Below are 19008 nucleotides of genomic sequence, written 5' to 3' on the forward strand. Positions count from 1 at the left end.
TAGAAAATCAATCAATTCCTCTGCCCATCCCTTCCTGAGAATCGAAGATCCAGAATAAAAGAAAGACATGCTGGGGAAACGATGTAATACAATACAGCCTATTAATGGCTTAACATGTGCTACCAGAGATGTCGCAGTAAGATACGTAATACACTACTGCTCTCCATCTTGGGCAAAGAAAGTCTGGACTGGGGGCTTCCTGAGTGGTCCAGCCATTAAGAATCCACTTGTCAATGCTGGGGACACGAGTTCGATCCCTGGTCCAGGAAGATTCCATGTGCTGGAGAGCTACGAAGCCTGCACACCCCAACTACTGAAGCCCGTGTGCCCTAGGGCCCATGCCCTGCAACGAGAGGAGCCACGGCAGTGAAAAGCCCACATACCGCAACGAAGAGTAGCCCCCACTCACTGCGACTAGAGAAAGCCGCACACAGCAACGAAGACCCAGCACAGCCCGAAATTAATTAATTGATTTTAAAATGTCTTGGCCAGTTACAATAATTAATCAAGGATTTGTAATTAATTAAATATATGCAAATTCCTCCTTATATCATGGCAGTGAAAGAAAGAAAGTGAAAGCTGCGTCCGACTCTGCAACCCCACGAACTATACCGTCCATGGAATTCTCCAGGCTGGAACACTGGAGTGGGTAGCCTTTCCCTCGAAGGGGATATTCCCAACCCAGGGATCAAACCCAGGTCTACCGCATTGCAGGCGGATTCTTTACCAGCTGAGCCACAAGGGAAGCCCAAGAACACTGGAGTGGGTAGCCTATCCCTTCTTCAGTGGATCTTCCTGACCCAAGAATCAAACTGGGGTCTCCCGCACTGCAGTAGAAAAGCTAAATGGTAAAACAGGAGCACTTTTGGCTCCTCTTTCCTGCTACACGTGTCAAAGGAGCCATCAGTACTCACAGTTGCCCTTCCTCACCTCCCGTTCAATTTAACCCCTCTGCCCAGGTGACAGGCAGGCTGCCAGGGCTAGTGGTCATGTCCCCACACCCTGCCCTCTGCGACTCACCATTGGACCAAGGTGAATGCTGGCCCCCAAACTCCCTCCTTTGGCTTCTACTGAACCACACTCTCTGGCTTTCCTCTCACATAATGGGTGATCTGTTTCAGTGAATGGCTCCCTGTTTTCCTCTTATTTCTTCTCAAATATTGGTGTGCTTTGGGGATTGGTCCTGGCTCATTTTTGTCTTTTCCAACCCTAATCTTTCCCTCAGTTCAGTGCAGTTGCTCAGTCGTATCCGACTCTGTGTGATCCCATGAATCGCAGCACGCCAGGCCTCCCTGTCCATCACCAACTCCCGGAGTTCACCCAGACTCATGTCCATCGAGTCAGTGATGCCATCCAGCCATCTCATCCTCTGTCGTCCCCTTCTCCTCCTGCCCCCAATCCCTCCCAGCATCAGAGTCTTTTCCAATGAGTCAACTCTTAGCATGAGGTGGCCAAAGTACTGGAGTTTCAGCTTTAGCATCATTCCTTCCAAAGAAATCCCAGGGCTGATCTCCTTCAGAATGGACTGGTTGGATTTCCTTGCAGTCCAAGGGACTCCAAGAGTCTTCTCCAACACTACAGTTCAAAAGCATCAATTCTTTGGTGCTCAGCCTTCTTCACAGTCCAACTCTCACATCCATACATGACCACAGGAAAAACCATAGCCTTGACTAGACGAACCTTTGTTGGCAAAGTAATATCTCTGCTTTTGAATATGCTATCTAGGTTGGTCATAACTTTCATTCCAAGGAGTAAGCGTATTTTAATTTAGGGACTCTCATTTTGTCCTTTAAAGGTGGCTCAGAGGTTAAAGTGTCTGTTTGCAATGCGGGAGACCTGGGTTTGATTCCCCGGTCGGGAAGGTCCCCTGGAGAAGGAAATGGCAACCCACTCCAGTGTTCTTGCCTGGAGAATCCCATGGACGGAGGAGCCTGGTGGGCTAGAGTCCATGGTGTCTAAAAGAGTCAGATACGATTGAGTGACTTCACTTTATACACTGATGACTTCCACATTTACATTTTTGGCTCTGGATTTTATTTACAATTGCCAATGTGGCATCTCCTCTCGGACATAGACTACGGATCTCAAACTTAACTGTTCAGAACTCATCTCTTGATTTCTACTCCACTCCTAACCCCCAACCAACATCATTCCCAAAGACCCCAAAATCTTAGAAGTGGCACACCAACCATGATCCAATGGCTGGAATTTTCATTTAGGAATTTTTCTTGATTATTTTATTTTCTTCTCACCCAACATCTAATCCAACAGTGATCTATACTGGTTTCATTTCATAATAAGTCCTGAATATGTCCACTCTGACCCAAGCTCTTCCTGGCTCAGGCCTGGACTATCGCTGTAGCTTTCAGGAGGTCATCCTGCCTGCACTTCCTCCTCAATCCACTCTCCACCAGTCGCCAGAGAGATCTTTAGGAATATTAGCCAGAAAACTAAAATTCAAAAAGATACATGCACCCCTACGTACACAGCAGCACTGGTCACGATGGCTAAGACATGGAAACAACCTAATCGTCCATTGATGGATGAATGGACAAAGATGTGGTGTTTACACAGTGGAATACTGCTCAGCCAGAGAAAGAGTGAAATAAAGCGATTCACAGCAACGTGGATGGACCTAGAGACTGTCACACTGAGTGAAGTCAGTCAAAGACAAATATCGTATGACATCACTTAGATCAGGAATCCAAAAAGTGATCCTAATGAACTTCCTTACCAAACAGAAACAGACTCACAGACACGGAAAACAGACTTGCGGTTGCCCAAGGGGAGGGGGTAGGGGAGGGAAGCACTGGGAATTCGGGATTAGCAGATGCAAACTGGTACATATATTGAGAGGATGGCCCTACTGTATAGCACAGGGAGCGACGTTCAATATCCTTGGATAAATCACAATGGGAAAAATAAAAAGAATGTCTACATGACCGAATCACTCCTCTGTACAGCACAAACTAACACAGCATTGCAAATCAACTACACTTCAATTAAAAAAAAAAGAAAGATAAACACAACGTTAGTCAGTTCGTGTCACTGCCTTACTCAAAACGCTTTTGTAACTTTCCACTCCACATCTAATAAAGCCCCACGTCCTTCACTCACCTTGCGAGGCCCAGTATGTGGTCCAGCATCTAGCTCCTGTCTCCCCCTCCACTCTCCTCTCTTACCCAACAATCCCACTGACTTCTGTGTCCCCCAAACAGGCCAATCTGGTTCCTGAGCCTGGATCTTTGCAGGCCCACTCCTGCATAGCTCATCGTGTCATCGCAGGGACACATCCTCCCAGGATCCATGTTACAACTCAGCTGTCACGTCCCCAGAGAAGCCCCTGGTTGGCCCCTCCAACATGCCCCTCGGCTTATCCCACTTAGCTCTGTCGCATTATCTTTCTGTATCTTCTCATGAGAATTCTGCCTTCAGACAGTTATGGTCCACCTCCTGCCATTCGAATACAAGCCCAAAGACACGGGGAGGGGGGGGCCTTTAGCCTACTACTAAAATACTACTCTATTCCCTGGGCTAATCCCCTGGCACTTGGCAGATAATCAAAGACAAAACTGTGAAATAGAAGTTTTCAGACAACTTAAAAAGTGAAAACTCCAGAGAGCAACACTGTTCGAAAACATACACACACAAACAAAATTCTAAAGCTCCTAACTCATGCTCTTCAATTTGTTAGAAACATTGGTGGGTGCTGTGGTTCGGTAAACACAGCCCTAGGGCCACGCGAGGTATTTTTATCTGTGACTGTGCTCATGGTGATAAGCTATTAAACACAGAAAATCAATCACTTCCCACGCCAGTGAGTCCAGAAAGCCTTCTTCCCCACTATCAGGTATCCTCCTGGACTATCTGTGGTTATGTCTGCAGGAAGTAAGACACGATTGCAATCACAGGAGACTTGACATTTGACTTTGATTTTGAGTTTTCTCTGGTGTGTGACGCATACCAGAAGAATGGAGACTGCCACCAAAGGACTGATTCTGGAACTCTTTTTTATTGGGTTTATTTTACTCATATCAAGTGATGTTGATCTTACGTGAATATTTCCACTAGATTATTTTTTGCCTGCTATATAGAGTCTTGTCGGCATCAAAACACCACATCACAGAGTAAAAAAAAAACAGATGATCTCCAAGGTAAACTGACAACTTTCAGAAGCCAAAAATATCACAACCAGGTGCTTCTCCTTTGTGTGTGTGTGTGTGTGTGTGTGCTTCTCTAGTATTATCAACTGGCTTCCCGCTGGCTCAGTGGTAAAGAATCTGCCAGTCAGTGCAGGAGATATGAGACCCAGGTTAGATCCCTGGGTCAGGAAAATCCCCCCTGGAGAAGGAAATGGCAACCCACCCTAGCATTCTTGCCTGGGGAATCCCAGGGACAGAGAAGCCTGGAGGGCTACAGTCCATGGGGTCTCAAGAGTTGGACATGACTGAGCAACCAAACAACAGTATTATCAACAAAGATTAACCTGTGATGATCTGGAGTAATAGAAATGTTCCCCAGGTGTTTCTCAAACAAGACAGGCAAATGGCTTCCTAACCATGGACGCTGGATTGGGGTTTTGCTCAAGTGGCTTACAGGGAGGAAATTTCTGGAGGTTTTATTTTACCATATAGCTTTTTCTACTGTGCAAAATTGTTCAGTCATGTCCAACTTGTTGAGACCTCATGGACTGCAGCCTGCCAGGCTCCTCTGTCCATGGGATTCTCCAGGCACAAATACTGGAGTGGGTTGCCATGCCCTCCTCCAGGAGATCTTCCCGACCCAGGGACTAAACCCAGGTCTCCCACATTGCAGGCAGATTTTTTTACTGTCTGAGCTGCCAGAGAAGCCCAGCTTTTCTACTGTCATTATACAAAAAGACATTTGCATATATTTAATTAAATAAAAATCAGCTTGATTAATTACTATAACTGTATTTTACTTTTTCAGTTTAGAACAGGATGTCTAACTTTTTACAGAATGAACACTAGTACTATTCTGAGCCCCTATTACTAGCCTCCTGCAGTGGCAGTCTTCATTAGGCATCATGATTTGACAGTGATTCCAGCTGTCTTCCTCCTCTTTGCCCTTGATCACTGATGTAGAATTGTTGATTTCTCCTTAAAGGAGCCAGAGTATACATTCACAGCATGGCCCTCATTGCAGTCTTTGAAAATATGTTCTAATCCCATCCATTCTAACTAAAGGACTCATCAGAAAATATTTCGGGCTTGATGGTTTGAGAGTTACTTATATATTTTTTCTGGAATTCATTTTCATTTCTCATCAAAAGTACCCATAAGCCTTATGGCATAATATACATTGCAACATCCTGAAATCTATTACCCTAGTATTTCTCAATGAGACATAATAGCTGAGCTTCGTGAGAACTGAAGCAATCAGTAGGATACAATGCAGTGCAAACTGTTCAAGCAATTCTTGAACTCCATTCCGATGCATTCAAATGGTAAACACTGTGAAGAGAACTCTTTTATGAACTCTCAACCCTTCATTGTTACAACTTCCGAGTAAAACAGGCGCTATCTTCTCCATCATTCGCTCTATCACTAAGGAGTGCCGAGGAAAAGAGGTGGCAGGTGGACTATGTCCTCTCCATCAAGGTAACGATAGCTGGAGAAAAGTAGGTAACTACTCACTTAATAAAACAGAAAGAAGCGGTGACCAAGAATTACACAACTTCTTCAAGGAGGAGATATCAAAGGAAAAATTATACAATCGATTATTAAATAAAATGGATAAAAAGTGGATCGGGTGGGGTTGGGAGGAAAGTCTCATTAAGGATCTTTGAGGACACAGGTGGGGTCAGCCTATCCGAACCAAACTGTACATACCATGTGATGTTTAATGTTTCTCATCCTCTGCTCGTTGGAAAAGACCCTGATGCTGGGAAAGACCGAAGGCAGGAGAAGGGGACGACACAGTATGAGATGGTTGGGTGGCATCACTGACTCAACAGACATGAGTTTGAGCAAGCTTCAAGAGATGGTTAAGGACGGGGAAGCCTGGCGTGCTGCAGTCCACGGGGTCGCAAAGGGTCAGACACAACTGAGTGACTGAACAACATCCTCTGCTGTCTCTGCCAGTTGCATGATCCTACCCAAAGGTCACGGGTAACATTTCTACTAAAACTTGCTGCTTTCACGCTTCAGGAACTGCAGTGAGAAAGTCTCACTAGCTTGAACTCTTCTTGAGCTCACCCAATTCGGCTTTTATCAAGAGGCATATACTGTGAGATGCTCCACCCTGGGCTCCATGTGCCAACTCAGATGCAGACAACTGGGGTAAATGACGAGTCCTGCAGCGTGGGCAGCTGTGTGATCGCCTCACAGCATCCATTCTGCTGGTGAAAAGTAAACTCCCCAACGGAGTGACATGGGGCTGATAAAAAAGGGTTTGGAAGGACTCTCCATCACATGTTCTAGCAGACACAGCAGAACTTTTCTCTGTTTGATCTGTTTGCTTCAAGGAGGAAGGGAACTTACTATGGAGAGCACTCAGGGGATGGCATAGCCAGCACCTATCTCTCCCTCCAGCCTCAGTGCGGTCAATGGTTTCACCAGGGTGGCAGCTGATTTGCTTAACGTTAGGGCATTATGTCATTAGACATACTTTGCCAACAAAGGTCCATCTAGTCAAAGCTATGGTTTTTCAAGTATTCATGTGTGGGTGTGAGAGTTGGACTACAAAGAAAGCTGAGCACAGAAGAATTGATACTTTTGAACTGTGGTGTTGGAGAAGACTCTTGAGAGTCCTGTATACCGAAAGGAAATCAAACCAGTAAATCCTAAAGGAAATCAGTCCTGAATATTCATTGGAAGGACTGATGCTGAAGCTGAAACTCCAATACTTTGGCCACCTGATGTAAAGAACTGACTCCTTGGAACAGACCCTGATGCTAGGAAAGATTGATGGCAGGAGGAGAAGGGGACAACAGAGGATGAGATAGTTAGATGGCCTCACTGACTCAATGGACATGAGTTTGAGTAAGCTCCGGGAGTTGGTGATGGACAGGGAGGCCTGGCGTGCTGCGGTCCATGTTGTGGCAAAGAGTCAGACACGACTGAGCGCGACTAAACTGAACTGAACTGAGGGTATGATGTCATGAGAATTCAATGCAAGACCAGCTCATGATCACTCTTAACAGGACATCATTTTGAATGCTAGAAAGACTCTGAAATTTGGTAAGAAATTAAGTAGAACACTCTGAAATTTGGTAAGAAATTAAGTAGAACAACTTCCATCAGAGGAACCAAGACATGGAGAAGTGAGGGAATTTGACCAAGGTCATACAAAAAGATCACATAACCAAGATTCAACTCAGGTGGTCTTCCTGCAGGGTCCATCACAGAATGGAAATCCAGCCACAGACAGATTTAACACTGTGGCTTCTTGTGGGAATGATCTTTCATGTAAATTTCTAACATTCTCATGGATAATATGTTGCTTACCATGGCCATGCATAACCTAATGACGTCAGATAAGTGTGTGATACTGTCTTACGCTTTCTTATGTAACTAGTAATGGAAAAAAACATAGTTAACTTAAAAAGTCCTTTATGGGAAAGAGAAATCTCTATTCTCAAAGATAACTCCAAAAAACTTAGCAGAACCAACATGAGAGGCAGAAATATCCACACTTAAGAGCTGAGTGGTCTTGGACAAGTAACTTGACAATTACTTTGACTTAAGTGGGAAAAGAGACTTAGGTCATAGAGTTCATACGTATATTAAGAAGACAGGATGGTTGGCTGAATAATGAACCTGTAAAAAGCACCCTGTTCGATTAAGAATCCCCAGAACCTGTGACTATGTTACCTTACATGGCAAACCCAGAACTTCGAAGATACAGTTAAATTAAGGACCTTGAGGTGGGGAGATTTTCCTGGATTATCCTTATGGCGGGGAGGTAGGAGGGATAATGAAAGGACAGGAAGAAGATGCAAGAGCACAGTCAGAGATCTGAGAAGTGGGTGAAGAGAAAGACAGAGAGAGAGGAGAGAGAGGCTGGAATCTGTGCTGCTGGATTTGAGGATGGAGGAAGCGGCTGGGACCCAAGGATGCAGGAAGGCTAGTCTAGAAGCTTGAAAAGGCAACTGGATTCTGCCCTCAGAGCCTCAGGAGTCCAGTGCTCCCAGCACCGTGACAGAGCCCATGAGGCTGATCTTGGACCTCTGATCTCCAGGACTATACAACACTGGATTTGTTCTGTTTAAGCCACTGGACTTGTGGTCATTTGTTACAACAACAGTAGGAAACTGATACCACAGCAAATGTGAAAGCACTAAATAGACAGCCTGGCACATTAAGAGGACTCCAACAAATGTCATTCCTTCTTTTACCCATTCCCTCATGAAAAGGAACCACATTTTCACATCCCAAACCAGAAACAGCTCCAACACACTCTACCTAGCATTTTAAATGATTTGTGCAATACATCTGGTAATGCCCTAACATTACCAGCTATAGTATCAGGATAAAGATGGATACATTTATTATCAACCCAACCATGAACACAAAAGGACCACTTACTTGTTCCATTGAAATTTTCACAATTTTGTCCCCAAGGAGATGCAGGGAGCCTACTGGTTCACTAAGCCCGCACAGTGGGGAACAGATTCAGGAATAACACGGTGTCCCCCCTCCCTTGACTAGTATTCTCCACGGAAAGGCATACTGTAGCATATTTAACCCACAGGGTGTTTCCAGAAGAAGGCAGTCCACATAAAGATTCTCACAATTACATTACTTGAAAACAAAGACAACATATAAATTGAAGAGTGTTTATTTTCTCTCTATAAAAAAAGCAAACCTAGTTTTCAGTCCTACAGAGGCCACATTTATTTCCACTGCCCCAGCAGTTACGAGAGAGGGTTTCTGTTTTGCCCTGACTCCAGCTCTCATCAATTCCTGAGCGCCTATTACATACTCCAGGGAGAAACACCTCTGTTGACTCGGATTTGATAAAGAGCCTCTATTGCACTGACACGGTGCACAAAAAATGGCTTTTACTGCAGGATGTGAAACTCAAGACAAAAGTCAAAACACACCGCTTTCAGGCCCCAAAGGTGTCTTCAATACTAATTGAGTGCATTAAGTTTCTCACTTACTAAGAAGAAAAAAATTAGTGTTTATCCACGAGGGCATTTTTAGGGCAAGAACACAAACACCAAGAAAACCTCTGCTAACATTATTCATTCCTTCTTATCCTCAAATCTTTGAGTACAAATAGCCACGTTGTTCAAAAATGGTTTTAATCACTAGAAATTTACCTCATTTGCATCTAGGAAAGAAAAACATAAAATTTGAAGAAAAAAAAGTACAGAGTTGAGCGATTTTGATAAGACTGTAGAATCCCTAGAGCCTTCCCAGTAATCTCAACTATGTGTTGATAACCCCTAGCGGGGCTGCAGAAGGACCAGCTTCCTGGGCTCACAGGACATCTGCCCTCCTCCCCAAGGTCTAAGCGTGGCAGGGGGTCAAGCTGTGAAAGGCGCCCAGTAACTATTCAAAACGGCGACCCTCAGCCTCCAGGAGCATCAACTCATTCTGTGGTAACTGGAAATACGACCTTAAAATGGACACCATAGATTTTATCCAGATGGGGGCTGAGACAAATCCTCTTGCAGCTGCTTAGCACACCCCACTACGCCTGAAGAAGGACTCTCAAGGACACTGTTGTGTGCCTCGGTGACTACGAATGAAGCAAACATACAATATACACATGACATATAGAGGTATCTATCTATAGATATAGACACAGATATATATATATATATATATATATATATATATATACATATCTGAATCACTTTGTTATACTCGACACAACACTGTAAATCAACTACACGTCAAGAACATTTTTTAAAAAATGTTTTGTGGCAACAGATGGATAAGAAATGGCACACGGAATCCTCAGACCCTAATTTGGTCTGTGGCAACACTGGCGTCATGGTCTCTGAGGCCACTCTTCTGTATGAAGGGCACCTAGCTTGCCAATGGCTAATTTTTATTTGTTTCCTTAAATCTGTACATTTATACTTTACTGATTTTATTAACTATGGGAATTTTTCATTCCCATTTAATTACACGCTAGTCTGGAAAAAAACCAAATAGGAAAAGGAGTACGTCAAGGCTGTATATTGTCACCCTGCTTATTTAACTTCTATGCAGAATACATCATGAGAAATGCTGGGCTGGAGGAAGCACAAGCTGGAATCAAGATTGCCGGGAGAAATATCAACAACCTCAGATATGCAGATGACACCACCCTTATGGCAGAAAGTGAAGAGGAACTAAAAAGCCTCTTGATGAAAGTGAAAGAGGAGAGTGAAAAAGTTGGCTTAAAGCTCAACATTCAGAAAACGAAGATCATGGCATCTGGTCCCATCACTTCATGGCAAACAGATGGGGAAACAGTGGAAACAGTGTCAGACTTTATTTTTGGGGGTTCCAAAATCACTGCAGATGGTGACTGAAGCCATGAAATTAAAAGACGCTTACTCCTTGGAAGGAAAGTTATGACCCACCTAGATAGCATATTCAAAAGCAGAGACATTACTTTGCCAACAAAGGTCGGTCTAGTCAAAGCTATGGTTTTTCCAGCGGTCATGTATGGATGTGAGAGTTGGACTGTGAAGAAAGCTGAGTACCGAAGAATTGATGCTTTTGAACTGTGGTGTTGGAGAAGACTCTTGAGAGTCCCTTGGACTGCAAGGAGATCCAACCAGTCCATTCTGAAGGAGATCAGTCCTAGGTGTTCATTGGAAGGACTGATGCTAAAGCTGAAACTCCAATACTTTCGCCCCTCAATGCAAAGAGTTGACTCATTGGAAAAGACTCTGATACTGGGAGGGATTAGGGGCAGGAGGAGAAGGGGACGACAGAGGATGAGATGGCTGGATGGCATCAGCGACTCGATGGATGTGAGTCTGAGTGAACTCTGGGAGTTGGTGATGGACAGGGAGGCCTGGTGTGCTGCCGTTCATAGGGTCGCAAAGAGTCGGACATGACTGAGCGACTGAACTGAACTGAACTGAAAAAAAAAAAAAAAAAAACTATGGACCTTTATTCTATCCTATAAACATATTTTTCAAAATATTAACAGAAGTACTGCATTCTGGGCCCCAGACCCTGAGAGCTGACTCCCAACTTTGGTAGCAAAATTCATACATTGTGTCAAACTATATTTTATTAAACATTACTGGAAGGACTGATGCCGAAGCTAACCCTCTGATACTTTGGCTACCTGATGCAAATGGTGGACTCGTTGGAAAAATACCCTGGTGCTGAGAACAACTGAGGGCAAAAGGAGAAGAGGGTGGCGGAGGATAACATGGTCAGTCGGATAGCATCATGGACTCAGTGGACATGAACCTGGGCAAACTCCAGGAGATAGTGAGGGACAGGGAGGCCTGGGGCATCGCAGTCCACGGGGTCGCAAAGAGTCAGACACCTGAGCGACTGAACAACAAAGTATTAGTATAAGTTCTTCTTTTTCTTCCAAGTGTCCTTTTTCTCCTCACATATTTTTAAAAAGATCCTTGACTCTTTTTCCTAGAACTTGTAAATAGATGCCCTAATAGTATCTCCCATGATGGTCCTATGAAGTCTGTAACACGAGGTGTGCCTCACTGGTCTAGTTCTGGAGCCACGTAAGGTCAGAGCATGGCCTTTCTGACTGCATGGACCCACAGATCATCATGACAAGGGATGACACCTCGTCTTGGCTGCTCAAGGTCTCTTCATGGAAAGAGGCAGTGTAGAAAAGGTCAACAGCCTGACTTAGTGTTGTGTCAAAGCTGGTACTATAAATATTAGGTTATACAATCCTCTGACTTGGAATTTCAGTTCTTCCTAACCTTGGTGAAGGTGATAGAAAAGAAAGTTAAATATGACTGGCAGGACCAAACTTATCCAGTAACCACTGTTTGAAAAAGGAAACTGTCTACCTTAAAACACTGAACTCTGTAGAGGGAACAATTGTGAACACTAAGCACTGTGTGTTGAAACTACAGAATTTTCTAGAACCTAGATTTGAACCATTACTGAACATGGATAAATGCACAGTATATGAAGTTTTACTGGTTAACTGTCTCATGTTAACAACTGTCTATTTCTCTTAATGCAATCCAGAGTTTGATATACATAAAGGCCAAAGAATTAAACAGTAATTACTGAATACTTCTGCTATGCATGTTGAAAAACAAAATGTTTTTAAAACAAACCATGAGATTTGCTAATATCAGTGAGAAAGCAATATTCACAGCCACACGCCAATGCCTAGAATCATGCCCTCCACAATCTAGGTACTCAATTAATATTTATTGGATGAACAAACAGAACTCCCTGTTTTCAAAAAGGAGTACAATTACTATTCATCAATTCATACACAAATAAAAGTCTAGTATAAGTATTTAAGGGATTTTTTTTTGCTCTCATCACCATAATACATTTTAATAAAATTATATAAAATGGACTAAACACAATTTAATGAGTGATAGTGACACAATTATGTGCCAAATGCTGATGGATGCAGAGAAGGGACTGTGGGTTTCATGCTAGAGAGTCATGCTAACCATCATCTTTAGAGATGGCAACTGGGTTCCTGCTGATAAATTTGAAAACTCAAGGGCAAAAAGAAAACTATTCACATGGATCTTCTGCTGAGACCTGAAGTTAAATGTGTCAAGTACAGGATCTCCACTTGGTTTCCCCTCCAAAGCACATCTGCTTCATCTGCTGGCCACCATCTTGGATAAGCCCACATGGCTTTGCTCCTTCCACCCTTGGTTTATCTCCATTTCTTATTTTCACAGGGTGTCATCAGAGCCTATGTATTCTCCTGATGTATGTGTCCATGAACCACCACAGCAATGACTGTAGGACAGCCCCTGACACTACAACTTGTTCCCCTCCATACCCTCCCTCCCAACTCCAATCATCTCCCTCAAGGACAAGTTCACACATCTCATCTCATTTCATCATCTCATCCCATTTCAACATCCCAGGTGGAAAACAGGCACTATACGAAGTGTTGTTGATGGCACAGGAAGATTTCAGCTGGGACAAACCCTGGCCACAAACACTATCCCAGAGAAATGTGCTGTGACCAACAATGAGTGTCTTAACCAAGTGTCACTATAACAATCATCATCATTATTTGAATTTTCCCAGCCTCGTGTTGGTGGTGGTTGATGTACCTGTTAGCACGTGGGTGATCCTGGGGGTGGGGGCTGGGTTTGAGTCTGAAGATGCCATCTCTGCTCTTCGGGTACAATTCAATCCACTGGGCATACAGCCCAAAGCTGGGCAGGCAGGACAGCCGGACGGCTACCCTGGCTTCCTACTGATGCCCGTGAGAGGATGAACTGCAGCCTTGACGTTAGCAGTGACAACATCATTCCAATAACGTCTCAGATAACGTGGAAGTAATACCGAACGTGTATTTTACCTGCTGACGTTTTTCAAATTCCAACTTGATCCGGGACTTGATGCAGTTGCACGTGTCCTGATACGTCTGCTGCAGAGCGAGCTCCATGAGGTGCTTATGGTATGCCCCTGCCAGGTTCCCGCAGATGAAGATGATCACGTTGGCCAGGATCTGAGGACACAAAGAGCCACTCAATAGGGTGAGTGTTTATCGTTCACGAACACAACACAAGGTACATGGGCAACAGTCTCCAAAGAGATGACTCTGTCCAAGGTTGATTTTATTTTTGTACCAAAACTAACATTTTTATTTATTTAACAAAAATGGATCCCATCTGCTTCTTGGGTCCGTGCCCTCTCACAGGTGATTTTGCTGTCCTCCCTTATCTTTGGGCTCAGCCATGTGATCCACTTGGAAGAAAAGCTATAACAAACCTAGACAGCATATTAAAAAGCTGAGATGTTACTTTGCCTACAAAGTTCTGTCTAGGCAAAGCTATGGTTTTTCCAGTAAGTCATGTATGGATGTGAGAGTTGGACCATGAAGAAGGCTGAGCCCTGAAGAATTGATGCTTTTTGAACTGTGGTGTTGAAGACTCTTGAGAGTCCCTTATATTGCAAGGAGATCACACCAGTCAATCCTAAAGGGAATCAATCCTGAATATTTATTGGAAGGGCTGATGCTGAAATTGAGGCTCCAATCCTTTGGCCACCTTATGCGAAAAGCTGACTCATTAGAAAAGACCCTGATGCTGGGAAAGATTGAAGGCAGGAGGAGAAGGGGATGACAGAGGACAAGATGGTGGATGGCACTGCTGATTCAACAGACAGGAGTTTGAGCAAGCTCTGGGAGATGGTGAAGGACAGGGGGGCCTGGCGTGCTGCATTCCATGGGTTGCAAAGAGTCGGACACGGCTGAGCGACTGAACAACAACAAACGTGACCTGCTACAGCTAATGCAATGTGGGTGGGAGTAACCGAGAGCAGACCCAGCCCAGGTTTGGGAGGTCTGGCATGTTTGGGGTGCCTCTTCTGGATCTCATCAGGAAAAGAACACGACCTGACCAGCCCACTGGTCCCAGGAAGATGAGGTACCCTTGGAACAGAGACTGGCAGCCAACCAATAGTCCACTACTGTGGGCACCAAGATTTCATGGTTCTTACACAGCATTATTGTGACACTAGGTGACTGATACAGATTGTTGTCACATGGAACCTGTGTTCACTGAGCCTAGAGGAGGGATATTCCCCATTACCTAGTATTTGTGTAAGAATATAGGAACCTTTCAAAGCACATCACTTGTTCCTCTGTTCATAAAAACAATTTGGGTTCACAAAAATTTGGGGTGAAAGAGAAAATACAGAAAAGTTGAAAACAACCTGTAATTGTCCTGCCCAGGAAGAACACTCAACTGTCCATACGATCTTACTTTAGCCCTGTCACCCTTCGCTTCTGTAAAAGGACCATCTCTTACTTCACCAAAGATTCTGCAAACTGTGTCACTGCTGGGTTTGCTTTGAAGAACAGCAACCCAAAGAGTGCAGGAATGAGAAGCCCTAACACAAACCAGATGGCCCAGAATTAGAAGAACTGTCTCTCTCCTTATTAGGTGCAGCGGAAATAATAATAATAATAACCATGCTTATCTATGAGAGCTTCTTCTTTTGTTTCCTTATAAATGCCATCAAAGATGCAAACATTTTAGGAAGTCAGTTTCTCCAAAATAAGAACCAAATGGAAGCAAGGGAATTGAATGAAGCCATTCTCAGTGCCCTGGGCTCCCCTAAAAGGGAGTATGAAAGGGATGTCTCTGTTACTACACTGTCGGCCTAACCTAGCATCCTGGCAGCTTTGTGACGTCAAGGTTCTTAAAGAAAAGCCTTCTTTTGGTCATTTGTTCATTAATCTGGGCAATGGATGTGGCATTGCTTCAAACAACATGTAATTCCAACCCTCCGTGGCTACAGATAATCGGAAAGAATGCATTTATGGATTTTTATTCAGATATGCAAAGAAATGTTCAAGAAATAAACAGCTAAGCGTTTTAATGCCAAGCAGTTATGGCATTTCTCTTCTGGTGGAAAATTTAATCAAATTACAAGCAGTTTGCTGATACCTGCTTTCATCCTAAAGTGCCGTATTCTAAGGTTAATAGAATTAGTCCTGGTATTTTAATGACTACACACATTTACAAATGTGACTGATGCCCTAGAGCATTTTTCTTTCAAGAGGGCGCGTTCATATTATGACTCTAGGGAACCCAGGCACAAGGAAGTGATGCAGCTGAGATTTTCTTTTCAAAACTAATATCACAGCATTTTGTTTCCCAGAAGACACAGTAAAAAAAATCCTATTTTCACAATGTTGGATTTATTTTATAACATCATACTGTCTTGATGCTTTCTTTTATCTGATTGCTTCATTTAGCCACTCTCACATCTGTCAGAGAATAGGAGGGGAAACTTGGCCTCTCAAGGGACATCGTGAAGAAAATAAATTGTTTAAGGTAATAACATTAGTCTGGGTTTTCCCTGAAGATGCAAACTAGGCCTTGAAATGGAGTGTGACCCATGCTCCAGACTGTGCAAACCGGACTCGGCCCACTCGTCACAGAGGCAGGGTCCTCCGTCACTTTCCACATCCCCGTCGTCACTTGACATACATCGTGGAGGAGTCGTCAGCACTTGTCTGTGAGTCTCAGGAGATGCATAAAACACGTCCTATGCTGGTGGGAAGGCTGGTATCTACCAGCAAACTGGTTCTGTTTCTTTCACAGCATCATCATTGATCTTCCAAACATACCTTATTTCATCCTTGCAAGAGTCCAGAAAGTAAAACACCCAGGAGGGTGGCCCCTCTTGTTATTTCATCTTATCGGTGAAGAAACAAAGTTCTAACATATTCAGAGACTGGAGGGTAAGCCCCTGAAGACTCTAAAGGATTGCCCTGGACCACTGCCACAAGACCAAATTTGGCTTAAATAAAACATAGCCCCAGGAAACGAGTCAGGACAGGTTCACCCAACGCAATTCAACTCTCTACTAGGGCATGGGGAAAGTGATTCTGAAGAATTTCCAAAGAGACCTGTGTAAGCGCTGAAAATAGCTAATGTGGTTTTCCTTTAGAGAGCATTTGTATTTGATGCTATAAAGCGCCTCCATCATTTAAAGTCCTTTTAAGTGGCTGCAGTTCGGAGGCCACACCGTGGTCCATGGAGCACTTGATTATGAGGCTGGAGTTGTTGGTGTGTCCATGTACTCAGAGCAAAGGAACAAAGTGAGGCTGTTTCTAACTGGGTCAGGTGACCAAAGAAGAATGAGCTGAGCAGCGTTCCTTCTTTTTGATAAATTAATTTTTATTGGAGTAAAGTTGCTTTACAATGTTGTATTAGTTTCTGCTGTACAGCAAAGTGAATTAGCTATTTGTTGCTCTTTAGTTGCTAAGTTGTGTCCGACTCTTAGATTCCACAGACTATAGCCCACCAGGCTCATCTGTCCATGGGATTCTCCAGGCAAGAATACTGCAGTGGGTTGCCATTTCCTCTTCCAGGGGATCTTCCCGACGCAGGGATGGAACCCATGTCTTCTGCGCTGGCAGGCGGACTCTTAACCACTGAGCCACCTGAGCAGCCTGAATCAGCTATATGCATACACAAATCCCTTCTTATTTGGATTTCCTTCCCATTTAGGTCACCACAGAGCACTGAGTAGAGTTCCCTGTCCTATCCAGTAGGTTCTCATTAGTTAATCTACTTTACCTATGTCTGAGTCTTTAATTCCCATGCTGGGTTATTTCACCTGGGAAATGGACATTTAAGGAAGGGAGCTCACTGTCTTCAAACATTCGAGAAATTATTGCAAGGATTTGGTGGCCACTCAGGTCCTCTGTGACTCTTTTCAGTTCAGTTCAGTCACTCAGTCATGTCCGACTCTTTGTGACCCCATGAACCGCAGCATGCTGGGCATCCTTGTCCATCACCAACTCCCAGAGTCCACCCAAACCCACGTCCATAGAGTCGGTGATGCCATCCAACCATCTCATCCTCTTCTCCTCCTGCCTTCAATATTTCCCAGCATCAGGGTCTTTTCAAATGAGTCAGCTCTTTGCATCAGGTGGCCAAAGTATTGGAGTGTCAGCTTCAACATAAGTCTGTCCAATGAACATCCAGGACTGATCTCCTTCAGAATGGACTGGCTGGATCTCCTTGCAGTCCAAGGGACTCTCAAGAGTCTTCTCCAACACCACAGTTCAAAAGCATCAATTCTTCGGCGCTCAGCTTTCCTTCTAGTCCAACTCTCATATCCATACATGACCACTAGAAAAACCATAGCCTTGACTAGACGAACCTTTGTTGGCAAAGTAATGTCTCTGCTTTTTTAATATGCTATCTAGGTTGGTCATAACTTTCCTTCCAAGGAGTAAGTGTCTTTTAATTTCATGGCTGAAGTCACCATCTGAAGTTATTTTGGAGGCCAGAAAAATAAAGTCAGCCACTGTATCCACTGTTTCCCCATCTATTTGCCATGAAGTGATGGGACTGGATGCCATGATCTTAGTTTTCTGAATGTTGAGCTTTAAGCCAACTTTTTCACTCTCCTCTTTCACTTTGAGTTTTAAAATTGTTCAGTACTCATTCTTATCTTAGGCTCAGGGCTGCCAACTACAGGGTTCACAGAGGTCAGCAGTCAGGGTACATGCCAGTTGAGTGCGGGGTGAGGCTCCTGGTACTGAGGAAACCCCATCCCTCAAAGCCATGGTTTCTCTGTGAGTGAACTGCACAGGGCCGGGGGAGAAAGGACATCACAGAATTTAAAACAGGTCCTCAGCTTAAAACAAACAGATCATAAATATGCAAAAACACCAATTATAAGTCAAAGGAAAATAAAAGGGATTATAAAAACTTGATGAACAGAGCTGCAAATGAATATTCAGCAAGCTCACTGCATCTCGTATGCAGCAAATTTGGCTTAAATAAAACAATGTTCTTGCTTGGGAGAGAAAATGATCAGGTACAATCTCCCTTAACTGAGCTCTCAAACATGGCTGCAGAGAATCCCAATCCCATCTCCTCGGCATTTCCTGCAACCCCCAAAGAATTACATTAGCTCTATGCCCTGGCCTCAGGATGTCTGCTTTTAATTAGTCTCTTGCAGTTTGGTTTCTAAGTCATGTCCAGCTCTTTGCAACCCCACAGACTGTAGAAGACCAGGCTCCTTTGTCCTCCACTATTTCCCAGAGTTCACCCAAACTCATGTCCATTGAGTCGGTGATGCCATCCAACCATCTCATCCTCTGTCGCCCCCTTCTCGTCCTGCCCTCAATCTTTCCCAGCATCAGGGTCTTTTCCAGTGACTTGGCTCTTTGTCTCAGTCTTTTAGTGTGGACCAGACACATGGTGCTTTGGTTAATAACATCCAGTGACTTTCAGATCATGTGTTGGAAACTTCTTTAAATTTAACATCCCTCCAGATGAGGAGTAGAGTCAGAAAGGGCTTCCCTGGTGGCTAAGTGGTAAAGCATCTACCTGCGATGCAGGGAGACACGGGTCTCATCCCTGGG

General features: G+C 44.0%; 1 protein-coding gene across 1 annotated transcript in view; it reads right to left on the reverse strand.

The window, feature by feature from the left end:
* Positions 1–19008, reverse strand: part of ADCY2 (adenylate cyclase 2) — a 456623-nt gene that overhangs the window by 208956 nt on the left and 228659 nt on the right. The window contains exon 4 of the mRNA XM_070357742.1: positions 13471–13620. Coding sequence (XP_070213843.1) covers positions 13471–13620 — 150 coding nt within the window. The remainder of the gene's footprint in view (positions 1–13470; positions 13621–19008) is intronic.

The sequence above is a fragment of the Bos mutus genome, chromosome 20, assembly GCF_027580195.1.
Source record: "Bos mutus isolate GX-2022 chromosome 20, NWIPB_WYAK_1.1, whole genome shotgun sequence".
Taxonomy (NCBI): Eukaryota; Metazoa; Chordata; class Mammalia; order Artiodactyla; family Bovidae; genus Bos; species Bos mutus.